Below are 20,803 nucleotides of genomic sequence, written 5' to 3' on the forward strand. Positions count from 1 at the left end.
TTCCAAGAATTTTCCTCCGTACAAACTTCGATTACGTAATTTCCCACTCACGACGGCCCCGACTTTGATTCCAATCATATTTTCGTTAGGGTCCGTTTGGTGAGCGGAATAGGAATACGTATTCTGGAATAGAACGTATTCCTGTTTTCCGTTTGGTTCAGCGAATATTTGATGGGAATTCGTGGATCCGAAAATTTATGTTTTCTAAAATAAAAAAAATGGAATAGGAATACGTATTCCAATACCACCTATTTTGGTGGAATTGCAAAACCCCATTTTTGGGCCAAAAATGGAATACGTATTCTATTTTTGCTTCGTATTCCAATCCAGTTTTGGTGCATCCAAACAAAGAATTCACAATTTTTGAAGTACGTATTCCAGAATATGTATTCCTATTCCGCTCACCAAACGGACCCTAATGTAAGGATTCTCTACCTATTCAAAACAATTCTGGATTCGAGCTCCCTTAGATGCTTCCATGAAAAAACCCATCAGAACTTTTACCTTTACCTTTCTGATGTCGAGGCTAATCTTTTTTCTGAGCATTTTACTCAAACCTTTTCTTTTATAGACCGGAGCTTCTTTAAATTCCAAGCGTTTTCCTTCTTGTTCTTTTCCCTGTTAATTCTACGAAACTACTCCTGCCTGCTGTATTATCTATTTAATTCATTTACGCTTGGTCTTCCACATAAACTCATCTTCTTCAACCAAGTCCCCGGTCCTCTCCTCCTATTTTTTATTTATTTATGTAACATATTTTTACCCGCGTCTGAAGTAAAATCAATGGCGTCGTCTTCATCATCTCGCCAGCAAAATCAGAGATTTAATGCTTTCTCTGGAATAAAACCTGATGGCAAGAGAAGAAAGGTTTCTGAATCTTCGACATTGTTTGATGTGTTCATCAATCACATGAGAGGCCCTGATGTCAAACATAGTCTTGCTACCCAGCTTTACAACTCCCTTAAGGAGGTAGGCATCCGAGCATTTCTTGATTCCGAAGAGAAAGAACTTGGAGAGTCGTTTCCCTCTACCATTGAGACTGCTATTAAATCTGCTGGAGTGCATATCGCCATTTTGCAGAGTCACCTTGGTCACCGCAATGCAGTAATACGGAATTGCATTGATAAATTCAAGGTAATGATTCGACACTCTTTTATAACAGACAATCATAGATCTAATTTTCATGTGAGTTTTATTACTTTCATTATTGAACTTCAGCTCTGTTTGGGTCATCAGTTCTGACAAGATAGCCTTATATTTTGAGCTGTGATGTTGGAATTGATTTGTGAATTTTACCAGGGATGATGTTTGAACTGACAATGTTTTGTCTTCTATTTCAGAATATCCCGGTGGAGAGCATTGTGATTGGAAGAACAGTGGCTGGAGCGGAGTCAGGTTTAAACGAAGATCTGATAGAGTCACCGAAATTGTCAAACTTAGTGCCGACAACACTGATGAAGATTTGGAAGGATTAATGGATGACACTGATGAGGAAGACGAACGATAGACAGTTATTTTATGTTGCGTAGTTGTGGTCGATACCACTACTGCCCTAGAAGACATAAATGAATACATATATATGGGTAACAATAATCTTGACATTTATTTGCTTCACGGAGAATGGATAATTACAAATAAAGGACATGGTTATGTGGTGGCAATTGCAGACGGTCTAAAGAGGCGTGGAATAATGAAGAAGGGTATTCGGATAAGGGTGAGAAAAGATAAAGAGTGGAAAATTATGGAGATTTTACATAGACTTATTGATAAATCTACTTGATTCATAAATGGATTTATTTAAGCTACATTGTTCATGAATGAATTTTTTTCGTGTGATTTTTTATTTATATAATTAAAATAATATCAAGGATCTTTGTTTCGTATATATTTAATGATAAATATATAGTTTTCTTAAATTTTTATAATGAAAGAAAATATATTTCTTAATGAGAGAAAAAATTAATGGGGAATTAAATTTATTTCTTAAATACATTTTTCCCTTTTCATTTTGGAAAACTCAAGTAAGGCTATGTAATCTAGTTTGCTTTTATAATTTTTCAAATCAACAATTATGATTGAGTATTTTCTCTTTTCAATTTTGTTTTATTGTTTTTTTCCTTTGTATTTGACCGATAGATATTTCATTTGGTGTTTCTTCCTCAAATCTTATCTTTTCATAGCATGTCCCTCCTAGATTTACCTTAGCACAAACTCTTCCCATACATTTTAGGTCTAATTTTCAAATCAATCTTTATGGATACAACAGAATGTACATTAATTTCTATATTTTTTGAATAATTTACTTAAGGTTGTTGCTTGCCCTTGTAAACACTAGACCCTTGAATATACAATTACTTTCATTATGCATTATCATGGTATTTTATACATGGCCCCAATTTATACTTCCATTGACATATTTTTACACATTTTGAATGTGACACCATTGTCTGTGTTTAGATGTCCTTGCAAAAAGTTTCCTTGGATCCTTGAAATAAACTATTTTTTTCTTTGCGTAATAACAAGTAATCAAATACTTTTACAATTGAGTAATCAAAATCAATATCATTTTCAAAATAATATTAAGATAAAAAATAAATTAACTAATTTAGTGCATTATACAGAATATTATAAATTAATTGATTTAGTGCATCATAAACAATATTTGAAAGAGAAAGTGATTAGTACTCTGGATTTACAAAATTTAGGTAATATCTTCATAATGAAATTTTTAGTTATTTAAAATGAAGGCTCTTCATCTATGGTTATCAGAATAGTCATTTTGGTATTTTAATCATAACTTTTTGTATATTGGACAATAAGTCCTCATTAATCAATGAACTCTTATTGTATTACAACTTCTAATAGGGTTGAGACCTATAAGAAGGTCAAGTCCTCTAACAAGGGCTAATGTACTAAATGTATGTAATAAGTCATAATAGGGTCAAAACTCCTAGCATACTATTTTTTGATTAGTACATAGTTTTGGGTACTATACCCACTTGGGTTTTCCCTTTGCCAGAGTTTCCTCAAAAATAAATCATGGTGCTATGAGTTCCTTATTATTTTGTGCTTTACTTTTATGTATTGATTCTTGTGGATTCTAACATGACTTGCATAATTTTTTTAAAAAAAATGATTAACAATTTGAATAACCCACATGACACCATAGGTTTTTATCTAATAGTTTTGAAAGTCAACAATATTGTTACTATATTCAACTTGAGAACATTGAAAAGTGGCTAGTGGAGGCACTATCATGTTAAGAATAGAGTAGATTGCTTCAAATGAAAAAAGGATTTCAAATTTACTCTTGATTTCCATAAAGAAATGTTGGTAGGAACCATTTACAAACCTGCTAGGTTAAAGCCATTCCCCTTTAACCAAATCCTTATTAGCATTTAAAAATTTGATGAAAATAGTTGAAGAAAAGTTATAAACATGCAGTGATATTTTCATATTGATACACATAGATGGTGCAAAAAGAATAAGAACACCCAAATGATAACTTGATGATTAAGAATAAATTATAGTTTATCTTTAATTAGAAATTGCAAAATATGTACCAAATGTTTAAAGTGTAATTTTCATGATCATAAGTTATAAGCTATCCTTGGGCCTAACCAATGCTTAAATAAACCACTTCAACTTACAAATAAGTTGTGATAAAAAACACTAATATATGCTACTATATATGTACATATTGCATATGTTTATAGCATTCCTAATAAACAATGAGTGGTTGTGGATCCTTATTTTTTCCATTCCAACAATTTTCAGCCAGAACACAACCAATATTTTTTCTTATAATTGGAATGTTAAATAGAAACATTTTTTCTTATGTGGCATTTCAATAACTCTTACTATTTTTTATAGTATTTTTTTAATAACATATAAACACCATTTTACAGAGCTCAGATTCAAGAACATTCTCATATAGATTTTATAGTGCTCTAATTAGACATAGTATATAGTAATTAAAATTTTTTGCAAGCATGTATTTTAACACTCAAAAAGTTGTTTATTTTGACAAAGAAGAAAATATTAAATCATATTTAAAAAAAAATCAAAATTATATGACGTTTTTGAGGAAAGAGTCCTCTGCTAGAATATATAATTTTTGTCCTAGTTAGAATAAATTTGTTTCAAAAAATGTGGTGGGAGATGAAAATTATCGATTTCAGGTGAGTTGAAATTTAATCATTATAAAAGAGAAAATATAGGTTTGAAACCAATTTTTATTCTTGAATGTTCTACCTATGTATGTTATCAATAAAATAGTCCAAGATCAAAGTTAAACAAATTAATTTCCATATAATTTTGTGGTGGGAACAAGACCCCTAATTTTCAGCACTTTTCAAAAGCTAAAAAATCATGTATAAAAATTAGGAAAATGTATTAATTCTTATTCCAAATAATTATTAAAAATCATAATCCTAAATTTCATCCATTTCTACAATATCATTAGTTTACTACATTTTCAAATTCAGAATAATAATACCAATTTTATGTTGTTGAAGGTGAACAATTATACTTTTGTTAGCCTTTTCCTTTATAAAAGGGTGACACAGGTTTGTGCTTTTACCCGGATACCAAACTTTATCTCCATGTTTATAACTCCCTTCAATTTCATACCTCTTCCATCCTAATCGGCAAGAGTCCTCTTAGTCAGTTCAATCTGACCTAGGGTTTTTGTAGTCTTTGCCTTGTTCAACATTGACAAACCTATTATCCTATGTATCATATTCTTTGTAATTTTAATAGGGTGATCTAACCACAAATGCATCTCATGGAATCGACCTAGGATGAACCTAATCTATTTCCCTTGGAAATCCCTCAGCATACACAAGATATGTGTTAACCCTTTGGTTTCCAAATACTTATGCTTGGGTTTCAAGCTCCCATCCACTAAGTTATAGGAACTTAGTTAGCACGGGATGAATTGATGACTACTGAAGATCTTGGTAGACTCTGTTGACATTCCATGGCTCGATCAACACTAACTTTGTTCACTTCATTAACACTACAAGCTTGGAAGACACTATAGAGCTTGGTTAACACTATACTCTATCCTAGATTCTCGGTAGATACTATGAAGCTTGGCATAAGTACAATCTATCTTATTGGCTTGGTAGCAACTGAAAAACTTGGCTTACACTGCTAGCAATATGATAAGCTCGATAGCAACTATAGAGCTTGGTAGCAATGTAACCAGCTGACTAAGTGTTAAGTGACTAATAGACAACTAATTTGACCATTAAGTCAATGGTATATATGTATATGTGTGTTTGTTTGTATATGTATGTGTGTGTGTGTGTGTGAATATATATATATATCTCTTTTTTTTGAAAATTTAAATTAATATTGCTATTTTTATTATAAAGTTTAATGTATTTTATAATTAATATAAAAGACAATTTTACTAATGATATTCATTCCCATGTGAAAGTATTACTAAAAAGATCTTAAGTATACTTGTCCAAAAAGATATCGACATAATATAAATAAATATCATTTTAAAAAGGCATCTCTTTTCCTAATGTTATTTTAGTAGGTTAGATAAATGCAATCAATTATGTACAAATAAGTCTAATTTAAAATATAAATAGATGATAAAAAAGAAGTGTTGTTTTAATTTTTTAAAAATTAGATTACTATCTTGGTGTCTCTTCATCAATAGGATACCTCAAAACCTATCCTTCTATGCTATAAAGTCTATTTTTCATTATTTCTAAATATATAAAAGGTTTTAATGAGTTCCTAGTCTATATAATACGAATCTTCCAAATACTTTCCAAATACTAAATGCCAAAGTTGGTAGTTTGGCTGTCCACTTTCTGAATTATTATTTCAACTACTCTCTTTTAAAATATGCTTACTTTAATCAGAAACTTTGACATTTTGTGTCTTTTGTTTACAATTTAATATCACCTCACTTGTTTACTACCCTACCCTACCCTACCCTACCTGATAATATTTTTTTATTTTCCTACTCTTACATTCTATAATAAATCATATTCAAATCTCCTTTCCGCTCATGCGAGGGTCGCCATACTCACAGCATTTTGATGCTTCAACGAATTGACTGCAACCCTTGGATGCTTCGACGAAGGACATGTCTAATTGCGATACATGTCTAATTTCCAAGCAATTTCCACGAAACGACTGAAACCGCTTTATTCTCTGCACCGGTCAATTTTCCCACTCAACCCCGCACCGACAAATTCGTTTTCAATCTCCTTTTCTTTCATGTTAAAGAGGAAGAAAGGTTGAGTCGAGGAAAGAAAATGCTTAGAGATTAAATAATCCCTCCCTTGGATGCTTCCAACAAAGGACCCAACCCCCCTTTACCCTCCATTGATTTATTTCTAAGAATTTTCTTTCATCGATTCAACCTTTCTTCCTCTTTAACAGACCGGCACATTTTCCTTGCGCTTCCTTTCCTTGTTTGTTCGAGTAAAACTGTTGGACCTGTCTGCTCTATCATCTATTTAATTCATTTACCCTTTCTCTTCTACATTAACTCATCTCCTTCAACCAAATCCCCTGAACTGCTCTTTCTTTTTAATTTTTTAAAAAGGGTTTGATCATAAGATTTGCATATCTGAACTGGTATCAATGGCCTCATCTTCATCATCACACCAGCAAAATCAGCGATTTAATGGTTTCTCTGGCATAGAACCTGATGGCAAACGAAGAGAGGTCTCTGAATCTTCGAGATTGTTTGATGTGTTCATCAATCACCGAGGCCCTGATGTCAAACAAACTCTTGCTATACAGCTTTACAACTCCCTTAAAGATTTAGGCATACAAGCATTTCTTGATTCCGAAGAGAAAGAACTTGGAGAGTCTTTTCCATCTACCATTGAGACTGCTATTAAGTCTGCTAAAGTGCATATCGCCATTTTCTCTAAAAGATATGCAGAGTCAGCTTGGTGTCTGGCTGAGCTGGTTCTAATGTCACAAACCAAGGCCAAGATTATTCCAGTGTTTTATGAAGTCGAACCGTGGGAACTCCGCCGCATAGAAAAGGGACAGTATGCCAGTGCATTCACTGAATATGAGAAAAAGATGAGGTATTCGGAGCAGAAGCTTGGAGAGTGGAAAAAAACACTTGAATCTCTTTCATTTGTGGCCGGTGAAGAATATAAAGGGTAATATTCCTATGGTTTTGACAGTTCTGCTCTTGTTAACTATTTTCCTTTTCCAAATTTGGTGAACTTTTTTCTCATGTTTCTTTTAATCTATTTAATTTTCAGCGACTGCAATAACATAATAGCCGCTGTGCAAAAGGAAGTCCAGAGGAAACCTTGTTTACATGTTGCCGCATATCCAGTAGGGCTTGACAATCTTGTGGAAGATTTTCAAAAGCGTTGTCTTGATGAACGTGTAAAGGATTTTGAAAACCAGTTCGGGGTTGAAGAAGGGAAACATAAGGCTAAGGTTGTTGGCATTTTTGGTATGGGGGGGGGCGGGAAAGACAACTCTTGCTAAAGAGTTGTTCAATCGAAAGAGCCCAAATTACTGTAGAGTAAGCTTTTTGTTTGATGTACGAGAGGCGTCGGTGACTGGTCGATTACCTTCTTTGCAAGGTAAACTTCTCAAGGATCTCTTCCAAAATCATCATCTGAATCCTATAAGTAAAGAGGAAGGATTGAGCTATCTCGAAGAGCAAGCTAAGCTTCTCAAAGATCTCTTCGCCAGTCCTACAAGTAGGGATGAAGGAATGGGCCTTCTCAATCCTACAAGTATAGAGGAAGGAAAGAGCTGTTCCAGTGGTCGTTTGCAAAACAGACCACCCAAGCCTTCTGTAAGCTTTCTTATTGTTGTATGTGGAACAATTAAATGCTCTAATGATCATGGGCATCTTCAATAAATTTGACAATACTCTTGTTATTGTTACAACTCGCAATGTTGGTGTGCTTATAAATGCAGGAATCACTGATCGTTATCATCTGAAAGGAATGGATAGAAACAATGGAAGAGAACTATTTTGTTGGCATACTTTCAACCAACCCCATTCATTTAACGGGTATGAAAGACTGGTGGATGTCTTTGTAGACGTGTGTGGAGGGTTACCTTTGTCTCTCCAAGTTCTGGGCCGGCACGTTCATGGTAAGCCTCACAATTTTTGGAGGTTAGCATTAATTCAAGCTCGGAAGACACTGCCTCAAGATGTAAAGCACAGGCTAAAAATAAGTTTTGACGCTTTGAGTGGTGAAGAAAAACAGATTTTTATGGATATTGCATGTTTCTTTATTGGCAAGTTAAAATGTATAGCTGAAAGAGTATGGGAGGGTTCAGGTTGGAACGCTCAATATTCGCTTGAAATGCTCAAAGATAAGTGCCTTTTAGAGGAAACCGAGCTTTCGGTATATGAAATTGTTCATAAGAAGTCTGTATTGAAGCCTGGATTGAGAATGCATGACCACCTAAGGGACTTAGGAAGAGAAATGGCATCGGAGCTCAGCACTCCTCTTCGCTTGTGGCGTCCTCAAGATCTCCAATATTTGGTATGCTTATAGCCTCTCCAGATTTCTTCTTATTATTGTGATATTGCAAATCTTAACACGTTACTGTATTATTAAACAATTGAGCTGCTTTTGTGTATGTAGGAATCAATGGGTCTGAAGAAAATCCTGGCCAAAAACGATCTCAGGTGTTTCCATTCCATGTTTGATGAATCTATGAGTTGTCAAGTTACTTTCTTTTTAGGTCAACCAGATATTTGTGTTGAGAGGCCAACTTCAGTACTATGGCTCGAGCTTGATGGCATACAACGGCTCGAGTTTCAGTGCATTCCTTCATGGGTCTCTCCACAGTATGTACAGTGTTTGAAAATCCAACATGGACGACTCAAAACAGTGGGGGAGAATTGCATACAGGTATTCTGATATTTTCATTCTATAACCAAGTCTCCTTCTGATATTTTCATTCTATAACCAAATCTCCTTAACCTTTATGGTGAAATTCATTTCTTAATGGTCATTTTTTAAAATCATGGAGAACTTTAAACAAATTTATCTTGAACTTCAGGCACTCTCCCAGTTGAAAGAACTTCAGATTGGCTTTTTCTCGGAGCTTGAGGAGCTGAGCCTTGGCCATCTGAGTTGTCTGGAAAGGATCACAATCGTAGATTGTGAACATTTGAAGAGTGTGTCAGGAATATCAAATCTTGAAAAGCTTCAGTTGGTTAATATTAGTCATTGCTCAGAGCTCGAGAAGTTAAGTCTTGGCCATCTGAACTGCCTGGAAACGATCATACTTTTAGATTGTAAACATTTGAAAAGTGTGACCGAAGTTTCAAGTTTTAAGATGTTGGTAAAATTGAATATTAGTGGATGTCCAGAAATTGAGGACTTGAGGTTTGCACATCTAAGCTGTCTGGAAGAAATTGTAATTAAAAACTATAGTCATTTGAAAAGCGTGTCAAGAATATCAAATCTTAAAAAGCTTGTAAAGTTGAATATAAGTGAGTGCTCAGAGCTTGAAGAACTAAGACTTGAACATCTGAGCTGCCTGGAAAAAATCTCAATTGAAAAGTGTAGTCAACTGGAAAGTGTGTCAGGAATAGATGATCTTGCAAAGCTGGTAGAATTGAAAATTTCTGATTGTGGGAAACTAGAGTTTGAGTGCTTGCGTCTCACTGGCATGAGATGTCTGAAAACAATAATATTTGACAAAAAGGTGCAGTTGAAACATTTTGTTGTGGATAATTGTCAAAATTTAGAAATTATAATGTATGGGTGTGAAGAGACTGCAAGATTTTGCTCTTCTGACAATCCGAAGCTTGAGGAGTTGCTAATGTTTTATGATCCGATTTGCCTGGTGGGGATTATAATAAACGGATGTGGGGAGTTCAAATATCTTCAACTGATTAATTGCAAGAATTTGAAAACTGTGTCGGGTAACTTGGAGATTGGAAATTTGCAAGTTACAAACTGTCCTGAGCTTGAGGAGCTGTCGGGATTTTCCAGCCCGAGCTCTGAGGTTAGGTTTTGTGGAAAGTTACGAAACATTGTGTTGCCAAAAAGTCTAAGCACGCTGTATGTAAGAAGTTGCTCGGATTTGCAAAGGGTATCGGCAACCGGTGATCCAACAATACTGACAGAGTTGTACATTTGTAACTGTCCCGAGCTTGTGGAGTTGCCAAGTTTTACCAGCCTCTGTCGCGTGAAGAAAATTGAGATTTTCTCTTGTGAGAAGCTGCAGAACGTTATGCTGCCAGCAAGTCTGACATATCTGTGGCTAACAAGTTGCCCGGATTTGCGAAGGGTATCAACAACCGGTGATCTTGCACTGCTGAGAAAGTTGAGCATTCGAGACTGTCCAGAGCTTGTGGAGTTACCAAAATTTTCCAGCCCCATCTGCTTGGAGGAAATTCAGATTGCATCTTGTAGAAAGTTGGAGAACATTATGCTGCCAACACGACTCTTGTTAAAGGGAATTGAGATTGACTCCTCTGTGGAGCTGCAGAACATGGCGGGTATTGAAGAATTGCACGTAAAAGAATATATGAAACTTTTTTATTGCAGCAATGCAGTTATACGGAATTGCATAGATAAGTTGAAGGTAATAATATCGACACTCATCTTTAAGAGGCAATCATAAATCTAATTTATATGTGAGTTTTTTTGTTCTCATCATTGAAATGTATCTTTGTTTTGGTCATTAATTCTACAAGTTAGCATTATATTTTGGCGAGTAGTAGCTAATAATTCTTTTACCGTGGATGCTATTTCAACCGAGAGTTATATTTTGTTTTTTATTTCAGAATGTTCCGGGGGAGAGCGTTGTGATTGGAAGAGCAGTGGATGGAGCACAGTCAAGTCTAAACGAATATCTCTTTTCCGATGCTCACAGAGTCACGGACATTGTTACATTTGACTTGGAGAACTTTGAAAAAGGGGAAGGATTGATTGCTATTATATGTTGCGTAATTGTGGTTGATAGCTCTACCTATCTGGAAGATATAAATAAAGACTTATCTTACCCGGTTTGTTTTCGCAGTTCTTTGCGTAAGGGAGAATGGATAATTACAACCATAGGACTTCATAATATGAGGGTAATAAGGACATTAAAGAGGCGTGGAATAATGAAGAAGGGGTTTCAGGCAAAGGTGAGAAAAAATGAAGAGTGGAAAATTCTGCAGATTGTACATAAAATTGTTGATGGACTCTATCTTTCATAAATGGAATTCTTTCAGCTACATTATTCTTTAATAAAAAATTCTGAAATGATTTTTTGTGTACACAAATGATGTATTTTAATAATTCTATTTTGAAGGATATTTGTCTCTTACATCTGTAATGAGAATCGATTTAATTTTTTAAGTTTATGACAATGAAGAAATTATATTCCTTAATAAGACTAGCTTATATATACTTATATATAGAATATGCCAAGAGTCATCCTTCTCAAGGCACCTATTTTAATTCAAATCCTATTGTTTTTTTTTTGTGGGTTAGGATTTGAATTAAAATAGGTGTGCCTCAAGAAGGATTACTCTTGGCATATTATATATATAAGTATATATAAGCTAGTAGCAATCGTCGTGCACCATGGAAAACATTTTTAAAGAAATTCGGATTGTTATGGTTAGGAGCAAACAATATAGTATGATAATACTTTTATTTAAAATTTTAATTTCTATATATATAAGTATTTCTTAATATTTCTTATTTTGATAAAGTTAGTATTGAATTATTCATTTAATTTTAAATATATTTTTATAAATTTACTATAAAATTGTAGTTTTATAAAGATACATTAAAATTTTAAATAATATTTAATTATAATTGTATAAAGTTACTATAAAATTATTCTAGAATATTTTATAATTTAATTCTATATATGGTGTTTAATTTGCATAACTTTAATTTATTTTTATTTTAAGGATATTGTTATGAAAAATGTTATAGTAAGGAGTAGAGTTATGGTTATGGTTATGGTTAGGGTTAGGGTTCTAATTAGGGTTAGTGTTATGATTAAAATTAGGGTTAGGGTTCGCATTAGGGTTAGGGTTATAATTACAGATAGAGATAGAGTTAGGGTTAGGGTTAGGGTTAGGGTTAGAGTTAGAGATAGAGTTAGGGTTAGGGTTAGAGTTAGGGTTAGGGTTACATTTAGAGTTAGAGTTAGGATTAGAATAATGGTTAGGGTTACAATTAGGATTATAATTAGAATTAGGATAAAGGTTAGGGTTAGAGTTAGGGTTTGAGTTAGTCTTAGAATTAGGGTAAGAGTAAGAGTTAGAATTAAAGTTGGAGTTAGGGTTTGAGTTAGTCTTAGAATTAGGGTAAGAGTAAGAGTTAGAATTAAAGTTGGAGTTAGGGTTAGAATAAGAGCTAGGGTTAGAGTTAGAGCTAGGTTGAGAGTTAATGTTACAATTAGGGTTAGTGTTAGAGCTAGGGTTAGGATTATAGTTAGAGTGAGACTTATGGTTAGGGTTAGGGTTAGGATTAGAGTTATAGTTAGGGTTAGAGTAAGAGTCGAGGTCAAGGTTAGGGTAAGGGTTAGAATTAGAGATAGAGTTAAGATTAGGGTTAGGGTTAGGATTAGGTTAGGGTTAGGGTTAGAGTTAAAGCTAGGATTAGAATCAAGGTTAGGGTTAAATTAGGGTTTGAGTTAGAGTTAGAGTTTGAATTAGAGCTAGCGTTAAGGTTAGAATTAGAGTTGGGGTTAGAGTTAGAATTAGAGTTAGGGTACAAGTTAGGGTTAGAATTAAGCTTAGGGTTAGACTTAGGGTTAGCATTGTTAGAATCTAAAAAGATTAATAACCCAGAAAACTATTGAAAGGAATATATATCTAAACTATGAATGTAAATGATAAAAAATCAAAATAGCAACATAGAGTTAGTCTCCAAGAAAGTAATGAAAATTCTAGAAGCAAAATAGCATTAAGAGGATGCAAAAGTAAGAGCTTACAAATACAAGCCAGGTAGCATGCTTATATAGACTAGGAAGAGGGAGCAAGTGGTAAGATTGACCAATGAGGAGCAACCATCTATCAGACTAAAGATAACAAAGTATCTTCCTAAGATAGCTAGTGGATGCTCACATGTAGGAAGGTGACACCTGACAACCACTCACTAAATAAGACATGCTTTATTTACCTAAGCAAGATTATTAAAAGTGTAGGAAAATCCTAGTAATATAGGGAAAAAAATACACTAACACCCCCCCATAAGCGAAGCTTAGGTGGATGTAGAAATGGATCATGACAAGTCAAGCCTGATGAGGTACCCATGTACATAAAATTCTCCCAAAAGAGAAAGAAAAGAGACCCCCCAAAAAAAGTCAAGACTTTGAGCAAGAGGAAGAGGTCCCCCAAAAAGATGAAGCATCCCACACCCCCAACAAAGCTCACAAATGAAGGAATTTTCTCTCGCACATAGAATAGCTCTGATACCATGTTAGAATCTGAAAAGATTAATAACTTATAAAACTAGTGCAAAGAATAGATATCTAAACTATGAATGCAAATGATACAAAATCAAAATAGCAACACAGAGTTATTCTTCAAGAGAGTAATGCAAATGCTAAAATAAAAATAATATTAAGGGGATGCAAAAGCAAGAGCTTACAAATACAAGCTAGGTAGCATGCTTATATAGACTAGGAGGAGGGAGGAGGTGACAACACCCACTAATGAGGAGTAACCATCTATCAGACTAAAGATAGAAAAGTATCTTCTTAAGATAGCTAGTGGATGCTCACATGTAGGAAGGTGAGACCTCACAACCACTCACTAAATAAGACATGCTTTATTAGGGTAAAAGTACAAAGTTGTGTCACCTTTCAAGTTGAATTATTAGAATGACTGAATTTGAGTATTTCTATCTAAAAATTAGTTTTGCTCAAATATATGATCTATAGACAAATTAATTCTAGCTAAGTTATATATGGTCTCACAATTTTCCAATTGGAAATGTCTATTAAATGCATGTTTTATACTAGGTTGTATCAAATTACTAAAGAAATAAAATAATTTTAGAAAAAGTGGTGTTTCAACAACTCTTACTATTTTTTATAATATTTTTTTAACAACATATAAACACCATTTTATAGAGCTTAGAGTTAAGAATATTCTCATATAGAGTTTATAGTGTTTTAGTTAGATATAGCACGTTGTAATTAAAAAATTCTACAAGCATGTATTTTAATACTCGAAAAGATGTCGATTTTGAGAAAGAAAAAATATTAAATCTTATCAAAAAAATTTAAAAATTATTTCACATTCTAGGGGAGAGAGTCCTCTTCAAGAATGTATATTTTTTGTTCTCATTAGAATAGATTTGTTTTGAAAAATATGGTGGGAAATGAAAACCGTCGATTTGAGGTGAGTTGAAATTTGAATCATTATTAAAGAGAAAATATAGGTCTAAAACCAATTTTTATTTGTGATTATTCTAGCTATATATGTTATCTATAAAAAAGTCTAAGATCAAAGGGAAATAAGTTTATTTCCATATAGTTTGTGGTGGGAAGTAGACATTTAATTTTTTGCATTTTTCAATAGCTAAAAAATTATCTATAAAAATTAGGAAAATATGTCAATTCTTATTCCAACTAATTATTAAAAATTATAATCCTAAACTTCATCCATTTCTACAAATTTCATTAGTTTACTTCATTTTCAAATTCAAAATAATAATACCAATTTTATTTCATTGAGGGCGAAAATTATACTTTTGTTAGCCTTTTCCTTTACAAAAGGGTGACACAAGTTTGTGTTTTTACCCATTAACCTAAGTGAGATGATTAAAAGTGTAGGAAAACCTAGCAATATAGGGAAAAAAAAACACTAACTAGCATTAGGGTTATAGTTAAAGTTTGGGCTAGCATTAGGGTTAGGTATACAATTACAGTTAAAGTTAGAGCTAGAGTTATTTTTAGAGTTAGGGTTAGAATTAGGGTTAGGGTTAGGGTTAAGGTTATAATTAGAGTTAGAATTAGGATTTGAGTTAGAGTTAGAGCTAGTGTTAGAGTTGAAGTTGAAGTTAGAGTTAGGTTTAGAGTTAGAATTAGGGTTATATATAGGGTTAGGGTTAGGGGTGGAATTAGAGCTGGAGTTAGGATTAAGAATAGGGTTACAATTAGAGTTAGGATTAGGGTTATGATTAGAGTTAGAGTTAGAGTTAGGGTTTGTGTTATTATTGCGGTTAAACTTATTTTTGGGGCTACTACTCCTATCAGAGTTAATGTTAGTGCTATTATTACAGTTTAAGTTAATATTATGGTAACTGTTAGGTTAATTTTTTTATTTGACTTATTTCTATTTAAATGCTCTTGATTAGTGCTATTGTGACACATGTTATTATATATTTTTATAATGTACTCGATCCCTCTCCCATCCCTTCCCACTTTCTCTAGATATTGCCTTTAATCACTGCTCTCTCTCTCTCTCTCTCTCTCTCTCTCTCTCTCTCTCTCTCTCTCTCTCTCCAGATATACCCCCTAATCTCACTTTCTCTCCCTTCTTACTCTCTAGATATAATCCCATCTCTCTCTCTCTCTCTCTCTCTCTCTCTCTCTCACACACACACACACACACACACACACACACACACACACACACACACACACACACTTCCTAATCTCTCTCCCTCTCTGCTCTCTAAATAGACTCCCTAATCTCTCTCTCTCTCTCTCTCTCTCTCTCTCTCTCTCTCTAGTCTCTAATAATCCCCCTAATCACTCTCTCTCTTCATCTCTAGATACTCCCCCTTCTCTCTCTCTCTCTCTCTCTCTCTCTCTCTCTCTCTCTCCCCTTGTTACTTAGATAGACTCCCTAATCTATGTGTGTGTGTGTGTTAAAAAAGTAACAATAGCCTCCACCCCCCTCTCTCTCTAGATATGGGTTCTAAATTAAAAGTCAAGCCTTAGGATTAAAATATTTTCTTTAATCATAACTTTTTTAAACTTATATATATATATATATATATATATATATATATATATATATATATATGTTTAGCCTCCACCACCTCTCTCTCTAGATATGCCTTCTAATTAAAAGTCAAGCCTTAGTATTAAATTTTTTGTCTTTAATCATAATTTTTTATAACTTATGTGCGTGTGTGTAATATTGCACTCTTCATCTTATTAATTATAATGTCAAAATTTTCTATAAATGTTGCAGTTAACAATGATGCATGAGGCTTTTATCATAGATAGACTCTATGTTAAAATTGTATATTCCTTTTCAAATGAAAAGAAAAGTAGTTTCAAATTTATGTATAATTTTTTTATATCAAGATATCATAAAGTAGCTTCAAATTTGTGTAATAGAGAGGATCCAAAACAACATCAAATCTGCATTTACAGGCAATTTCTCATATGCTTTCAAATGAAACCAAGATATGCTTATCAAATATTGAATTCACTATCATGAACCTTACAAAGAGACAAATACTGCAGATTAACATGTTATTTTTGCAACTCAATATAAAACTGACTTCCCACTGAACTTCATACAAATCTTCACATTGACAAATTCAATGTCATTAATCATGAATCCAAAGCATTCCAAGAAAACCACATTACTAATTTACCCAATTGATGACATAACAATTCCTTAATCTGCCTAATCATTCACTATTTCATTATAAAAATAATTATATTTGTCAAACATTCTAAATATCACAAAGCCAAAGAATCCCAAACTCAGTATTCTTAATCTATTATGTCCAAAAGTTGAACACGGTCCATTATCACTTAAGTTTTAGATGCAATACACTATACCCCATATCAAATCTGATTTCCACAGCAAAATTAGCAACCAAAACCAAGCTTGTATTAGGTTTAAAACCACCATAATGCTTCCATAATTGGGTTTCTCACCAACCCGTTTAACTTGAAATTAATAACATTCTTGGATTTAGATAACTGATGCATGGGGAAATGTATGATCACTATTTACCCAATTCTTGAATTTGATTGTGGCTATCCTCATACCATGCATAAGCCTCCTTAGTTTTGCAAAAAAGAGTCAATTTAATAGACAAATCTGATTTCCTATTCCAAATTGATATTTCCAAGATTTTAAGCATTCCATGCAATTGATTTCATATCGAGGACTCTCTTTCTACATGCAATGGAGCACCAAACATTGCTCAATATGAAATGGTTTCAATGTAGTCCAAGAAAGATAGACAAAAATGCGAGTAAATGCAAGGAATCTTTATAATCTAAACAACCCCAAACTGGTAACTATGGAAACCACCGATCCCAAGTCAACAAGAAATTACGCCCACATCATAATAATGTTAAACAAAGTAACAAATCAGACTTTGAACAGATAGCTGATAACATGGAAAGAAAAAAATAAATAAGGCAATTTGAAATAAAATTTTATTAATCTACTAATATAAGATGGAAAATTTCATGAATAGAGAAGATCAACAGGGCGATAATTTTTTTAAAAACAGTATTACAAGTGGATGTATGATATATTGTTCCATGTTTTTTTTTTGACTGTCTATGATTTGATAAAAGATAATTCAAGGCGAACTTTAATGAGATAACATTAGTAATGAACGAGGAAAGGGGATTTATTTTAGGACATTCTAATTTTAATAAAATGACTAAATTACAATGCAAATGTTAGCTATACGATTTAGAACTTTTTTAATATTTTAGATATGTTTAAGAGAAATGTTTAAAAATGTTTGGACTATGATTTTTAGGTAAAATTTTAATTTTAATTTTGTTTAATTTTCACGTAATCTAATTTCAAGGTGATAATCATCAACATGTAATTGTTGATAATCTTCTAACATGTGTACAAATCTATGTTTGCAAATATTATTAACACACAAATATTAAGTCAGTTGATATTCATATTAGTATTTTAACATTTTGATGTTGACAAGGGATATGATGTTATTTTAATGTTGATAAGATATATGATATTATGATTTTGATTCTATCATGTTTTTGATATTTTTAAGATACTATGTGATATTTTAATCTTAATTTTTTTTTACTTAGAGTCATTCAAATAAAAAAAAAAAACTTTGAACTAATTAATATTTGAACAAGTTAAGCATCTTTTAAAATTTTGCATCACTTGTTGAAGCAATAAAACATGTGACATCATTTGTTTAAAAGAAAATTTATTATTTTATTCAAATAGAAGATAATTAATTTTTGTTTTAAATAATTAAAATTCTATATATATATATATATATATATATATATATATATATATATATGGAATAATTTTACACATATTAAATAAAATTATATTAAATTCTTATAATATTTAATGAAATATATGCTCAAATTGTAAAAAAACTTCAAACGTACACAAATAAAAATAAATTGCTACAATTTACCAACCTGGTGTCATGCTTTTTTCTTTGAATAACCTCTAGCCAACAATCAACCAAAATCCATTCAACATGAATGCAAATCCAAATGATCAATCTTAATGATTCAAACAAGACACTATTGACTGGCCAGTTGTTCATATTTTATCAAGAAAACAATATTTCACAAAGGTCCAAAAACTTAAAAATGTCAAGCCCATATATTTTATTCTCAATATAACATTTTTATAAAAGTTCTTCTACCACAATAAAATCTGTTTACATCTATCATTGATTCAAAAAGTTGTTTTTAAAAATATCATATATTTAACTCTTATACATTTTTTGTATGGAATGTATGGGCCGATGGGTGATGGAAAGAATGTTGGCAAATGAGGTGATTATGTAGCCGCCTCCAAAGGGAGGGGGTAACACCCTGCAACTTAGGTTTTTCTTCTACCACTTGTCAATCATATAAAAATTTCCAGTTCTTATCAGTAATATTTTAAAACATTTTTATTAGGTGAACAATTAATTTTCCAAAATAAGTATCTCATATTGAAAAATTTAAAATGATTTATTTTCAAAGTATATTTGCATTCATTGATTTCTAAGTTCTTGTTGATTGTTATAATTTCATTGGGGGTTAAAAATACTTTCTAAACTCAAAAAAATAAAAAAAAATACATATTCATTCTAAAAGTTTCTTTGAAATTCTAGTATTTTGATGGCCTCAAAATCCACGTAACTACTCTTTGACGATGATTTGGAAAGCTATACTATCTATTTTCTTTCTCCCCTACCCAAGATCATGGAAGCCCTCATGGTAGGTCATTGCAGAGAACAATGTAACTGATAAACAGAAAAAAAAAGTTTTAGAAAGATGATTTTTGGAAGCTACAGAAATTGGGATTTGAGAGGTTTTGAGAAGAAGAAAGTATTTATGAAGAAATGTTGTATGTTAAGGAATCTTGGGTCAAATTTTGATGTGATTTTTTTAGGTTTCATTATTGAATCCATCTCTATTCCAATCATTATCTCTAACAAGTTAGCATTATATTTTGACAAGTAGTGGGTTGCTGATAAATTTTTATTGTAGATGTTATTTAAATGAGGAGTATTTTGTATTTTATTTCAAAATGTCCCAAAGGAGAGTGTTGTAATTGGAAGAGAAGGGGATAAAATGGAGTTGACATTAAAAAAATACCTACTCTTTGATGCTCACACAATCCCCAATATTGTTACATTTAGTGTCGAGAACATTGAAAAATTGATCAAATATGAAAAATGGGAAGGATTCTTTCCTATTTTAGGATGTGTAGTTGTGATTGATAATGATATCCACATTCATTTTCACAATTGGTGTGGTGTGGGAGAATGAGTAATTACAATGATAGAACATCCTAGTATGAGGGTAATTTTGAAGATTTTAAATAGGCATGGAATAATGGAGAAGGGGTTTCATATAGTGGTGAGAAAAGATGAAGAATGGAGTGTTGGAGTTTTTTAATGATTTAGTTTGTCCCATGAGCATCCATTTCACCTACCTGTTAGATTGAGATAGAAAGACAAAATGGGGGAATGTTCTTTCATTCTAGGAGAGCAGAGACATTATGAGTTTCTTCAGAAGAGTTTAGCAGAGTAGTAGCAACAAAAGTTTTTATTAGAGTGCAACAACATGGGTGCATGTTTTTTTTCTAAGTTTTGTGAAAGTGAATGTTTGTCCTATTGAACAGTGATTGCTCCAAGCTTATTGCATGCAACCACACCTAGCTCTAAGTTTATTTTATTATGAGAAGTAGTATTTACTTATTTTGTTTTATAGGTTTGTAGTTTTACCTTCCAGATTTATAATAATTTGTTTCAATTAATAGAAAGCAAGCAATCAAGAAAACTTGTACATCTCTAGTATATTGTTTTTTTCTTGTCTCCATTTATTTATTCTGTTATGCATTTAGTTGTTTGGAAAAATAGAGAAGAAATATTTGTTTTTTCTTGTGCATTTTCTAGAACATTTCTATTGTCTCTTTTGTGGGTTAACACACTCTCCTATCGGCTGTTAACTTCATCTTTTCTTGGCTTATGTTTTTGTCAAGTAACTTGGTCTCTATATTGACCAAGTAAATTGGTCCTCCTTTTTTGAGTTTCCAGTTTTGACCGAGTAACTTGGTCATTACCTTTGTTGAGCCATTTATGCCAACCGAGTAACTTGATCCCTTGTGTTGCCAAGTAGTTCAATAGTCTTGTGTCAGCTTACCCCCAATTTTTGGTTAATTTGACATGGTATCAAATCCATTTGGCCCCACATCCTTGTCAGTTTAGGCATTTTATTTTTTCTAGGTATTTAAGTTTCTTATGTAGGAGAGATGGCTTGTGATGAAGGATAAACTTGGTAGCAACCATTGTCCTTTAATAGATAAAATTAGGACACTTTGGAAAAGAAGATAAGAACCATTATGGTTACACATGACTTGTAGTAGTTTGTAATTAAT

At 32.5% G+C, this 20,803-nt stretch overlaps 1 protein-coding gene and 1 pseudogene across 2 annotated transcripts; both read left to right on the forward strand.

Annotated features, from left to right (window-relative positions):
* Window positions 1-346: 346 nt before the first annotated feature.
* Window positions 347-1,805, forward strand: LOC149551333 (uncharacterized). Its single transcript, XM_089789661.1, has 2 exons — window positions 347-1,134; window positions 1,341-1,805. The coding sequence occupies exons 1-2, from the start codon at window positions 385-387 to the stop codon at window positions 1,473-1,475; spliced, it is 885 nt and encodes a 294-aa protein (XP_089645787.1). The 5' UTR covers window positions 347-384; the 3' UTR covers window positions 1,476-1,805.
* A 4,415-nt stretch (window positions 1,806-6,220) lies between these two features.
* Window positions 6,221-11,254, forward strand: LOC149551334 (uncharacterized; annotated as a pseudogene). The gene is made up of 6 exons (XR_016352731.1): window positions 6,221-7,151; window positions 7,257-7,709; window positions 7,792-8,510; window positions 8,613-8,882; window positions 9,034-10,569; window positions 10,772-11,254. The product of XR_016352731.1 is annotated as an uncharacterized LOC149551334 (transcript).
* The last annotated feature ends 9,549 nt before the right edge of the window (window positions 11,255-20,803 follow it).

Source organism: Cupressus sempervirens, chromosome 6, assembly GCF_028749045.1.
Source record: "Cupressus sempervirens isolate cs-2001-9-10 chromosome 6, ASM2874904v1, whole genome shotgun sequence".
Taxonomy (NCBI): Eukaryota; Viridiplantae; Streptophyta; class Pinopsida; order Cupressales; family Cupressaceae; genus Cupressus; species Cupressus sempervirens.

Bases quoted from the DNA above. Each gene is read 5' to 3' on its own strand.
- LOC149551333 (XM_089789661.1), top strand. From the start codon at position 385: ATGTATTCCTATTCCGCTCACCAAACGGACCCTAATGTAAGGATTCTC. The intron at 1,135-1,340 runs GTAATGATTCGA...CTTCTATTTCAG, and splicing joins ATTGCATTGATAAATTCAAG to AATATCCCGGTGGAGAGCAT.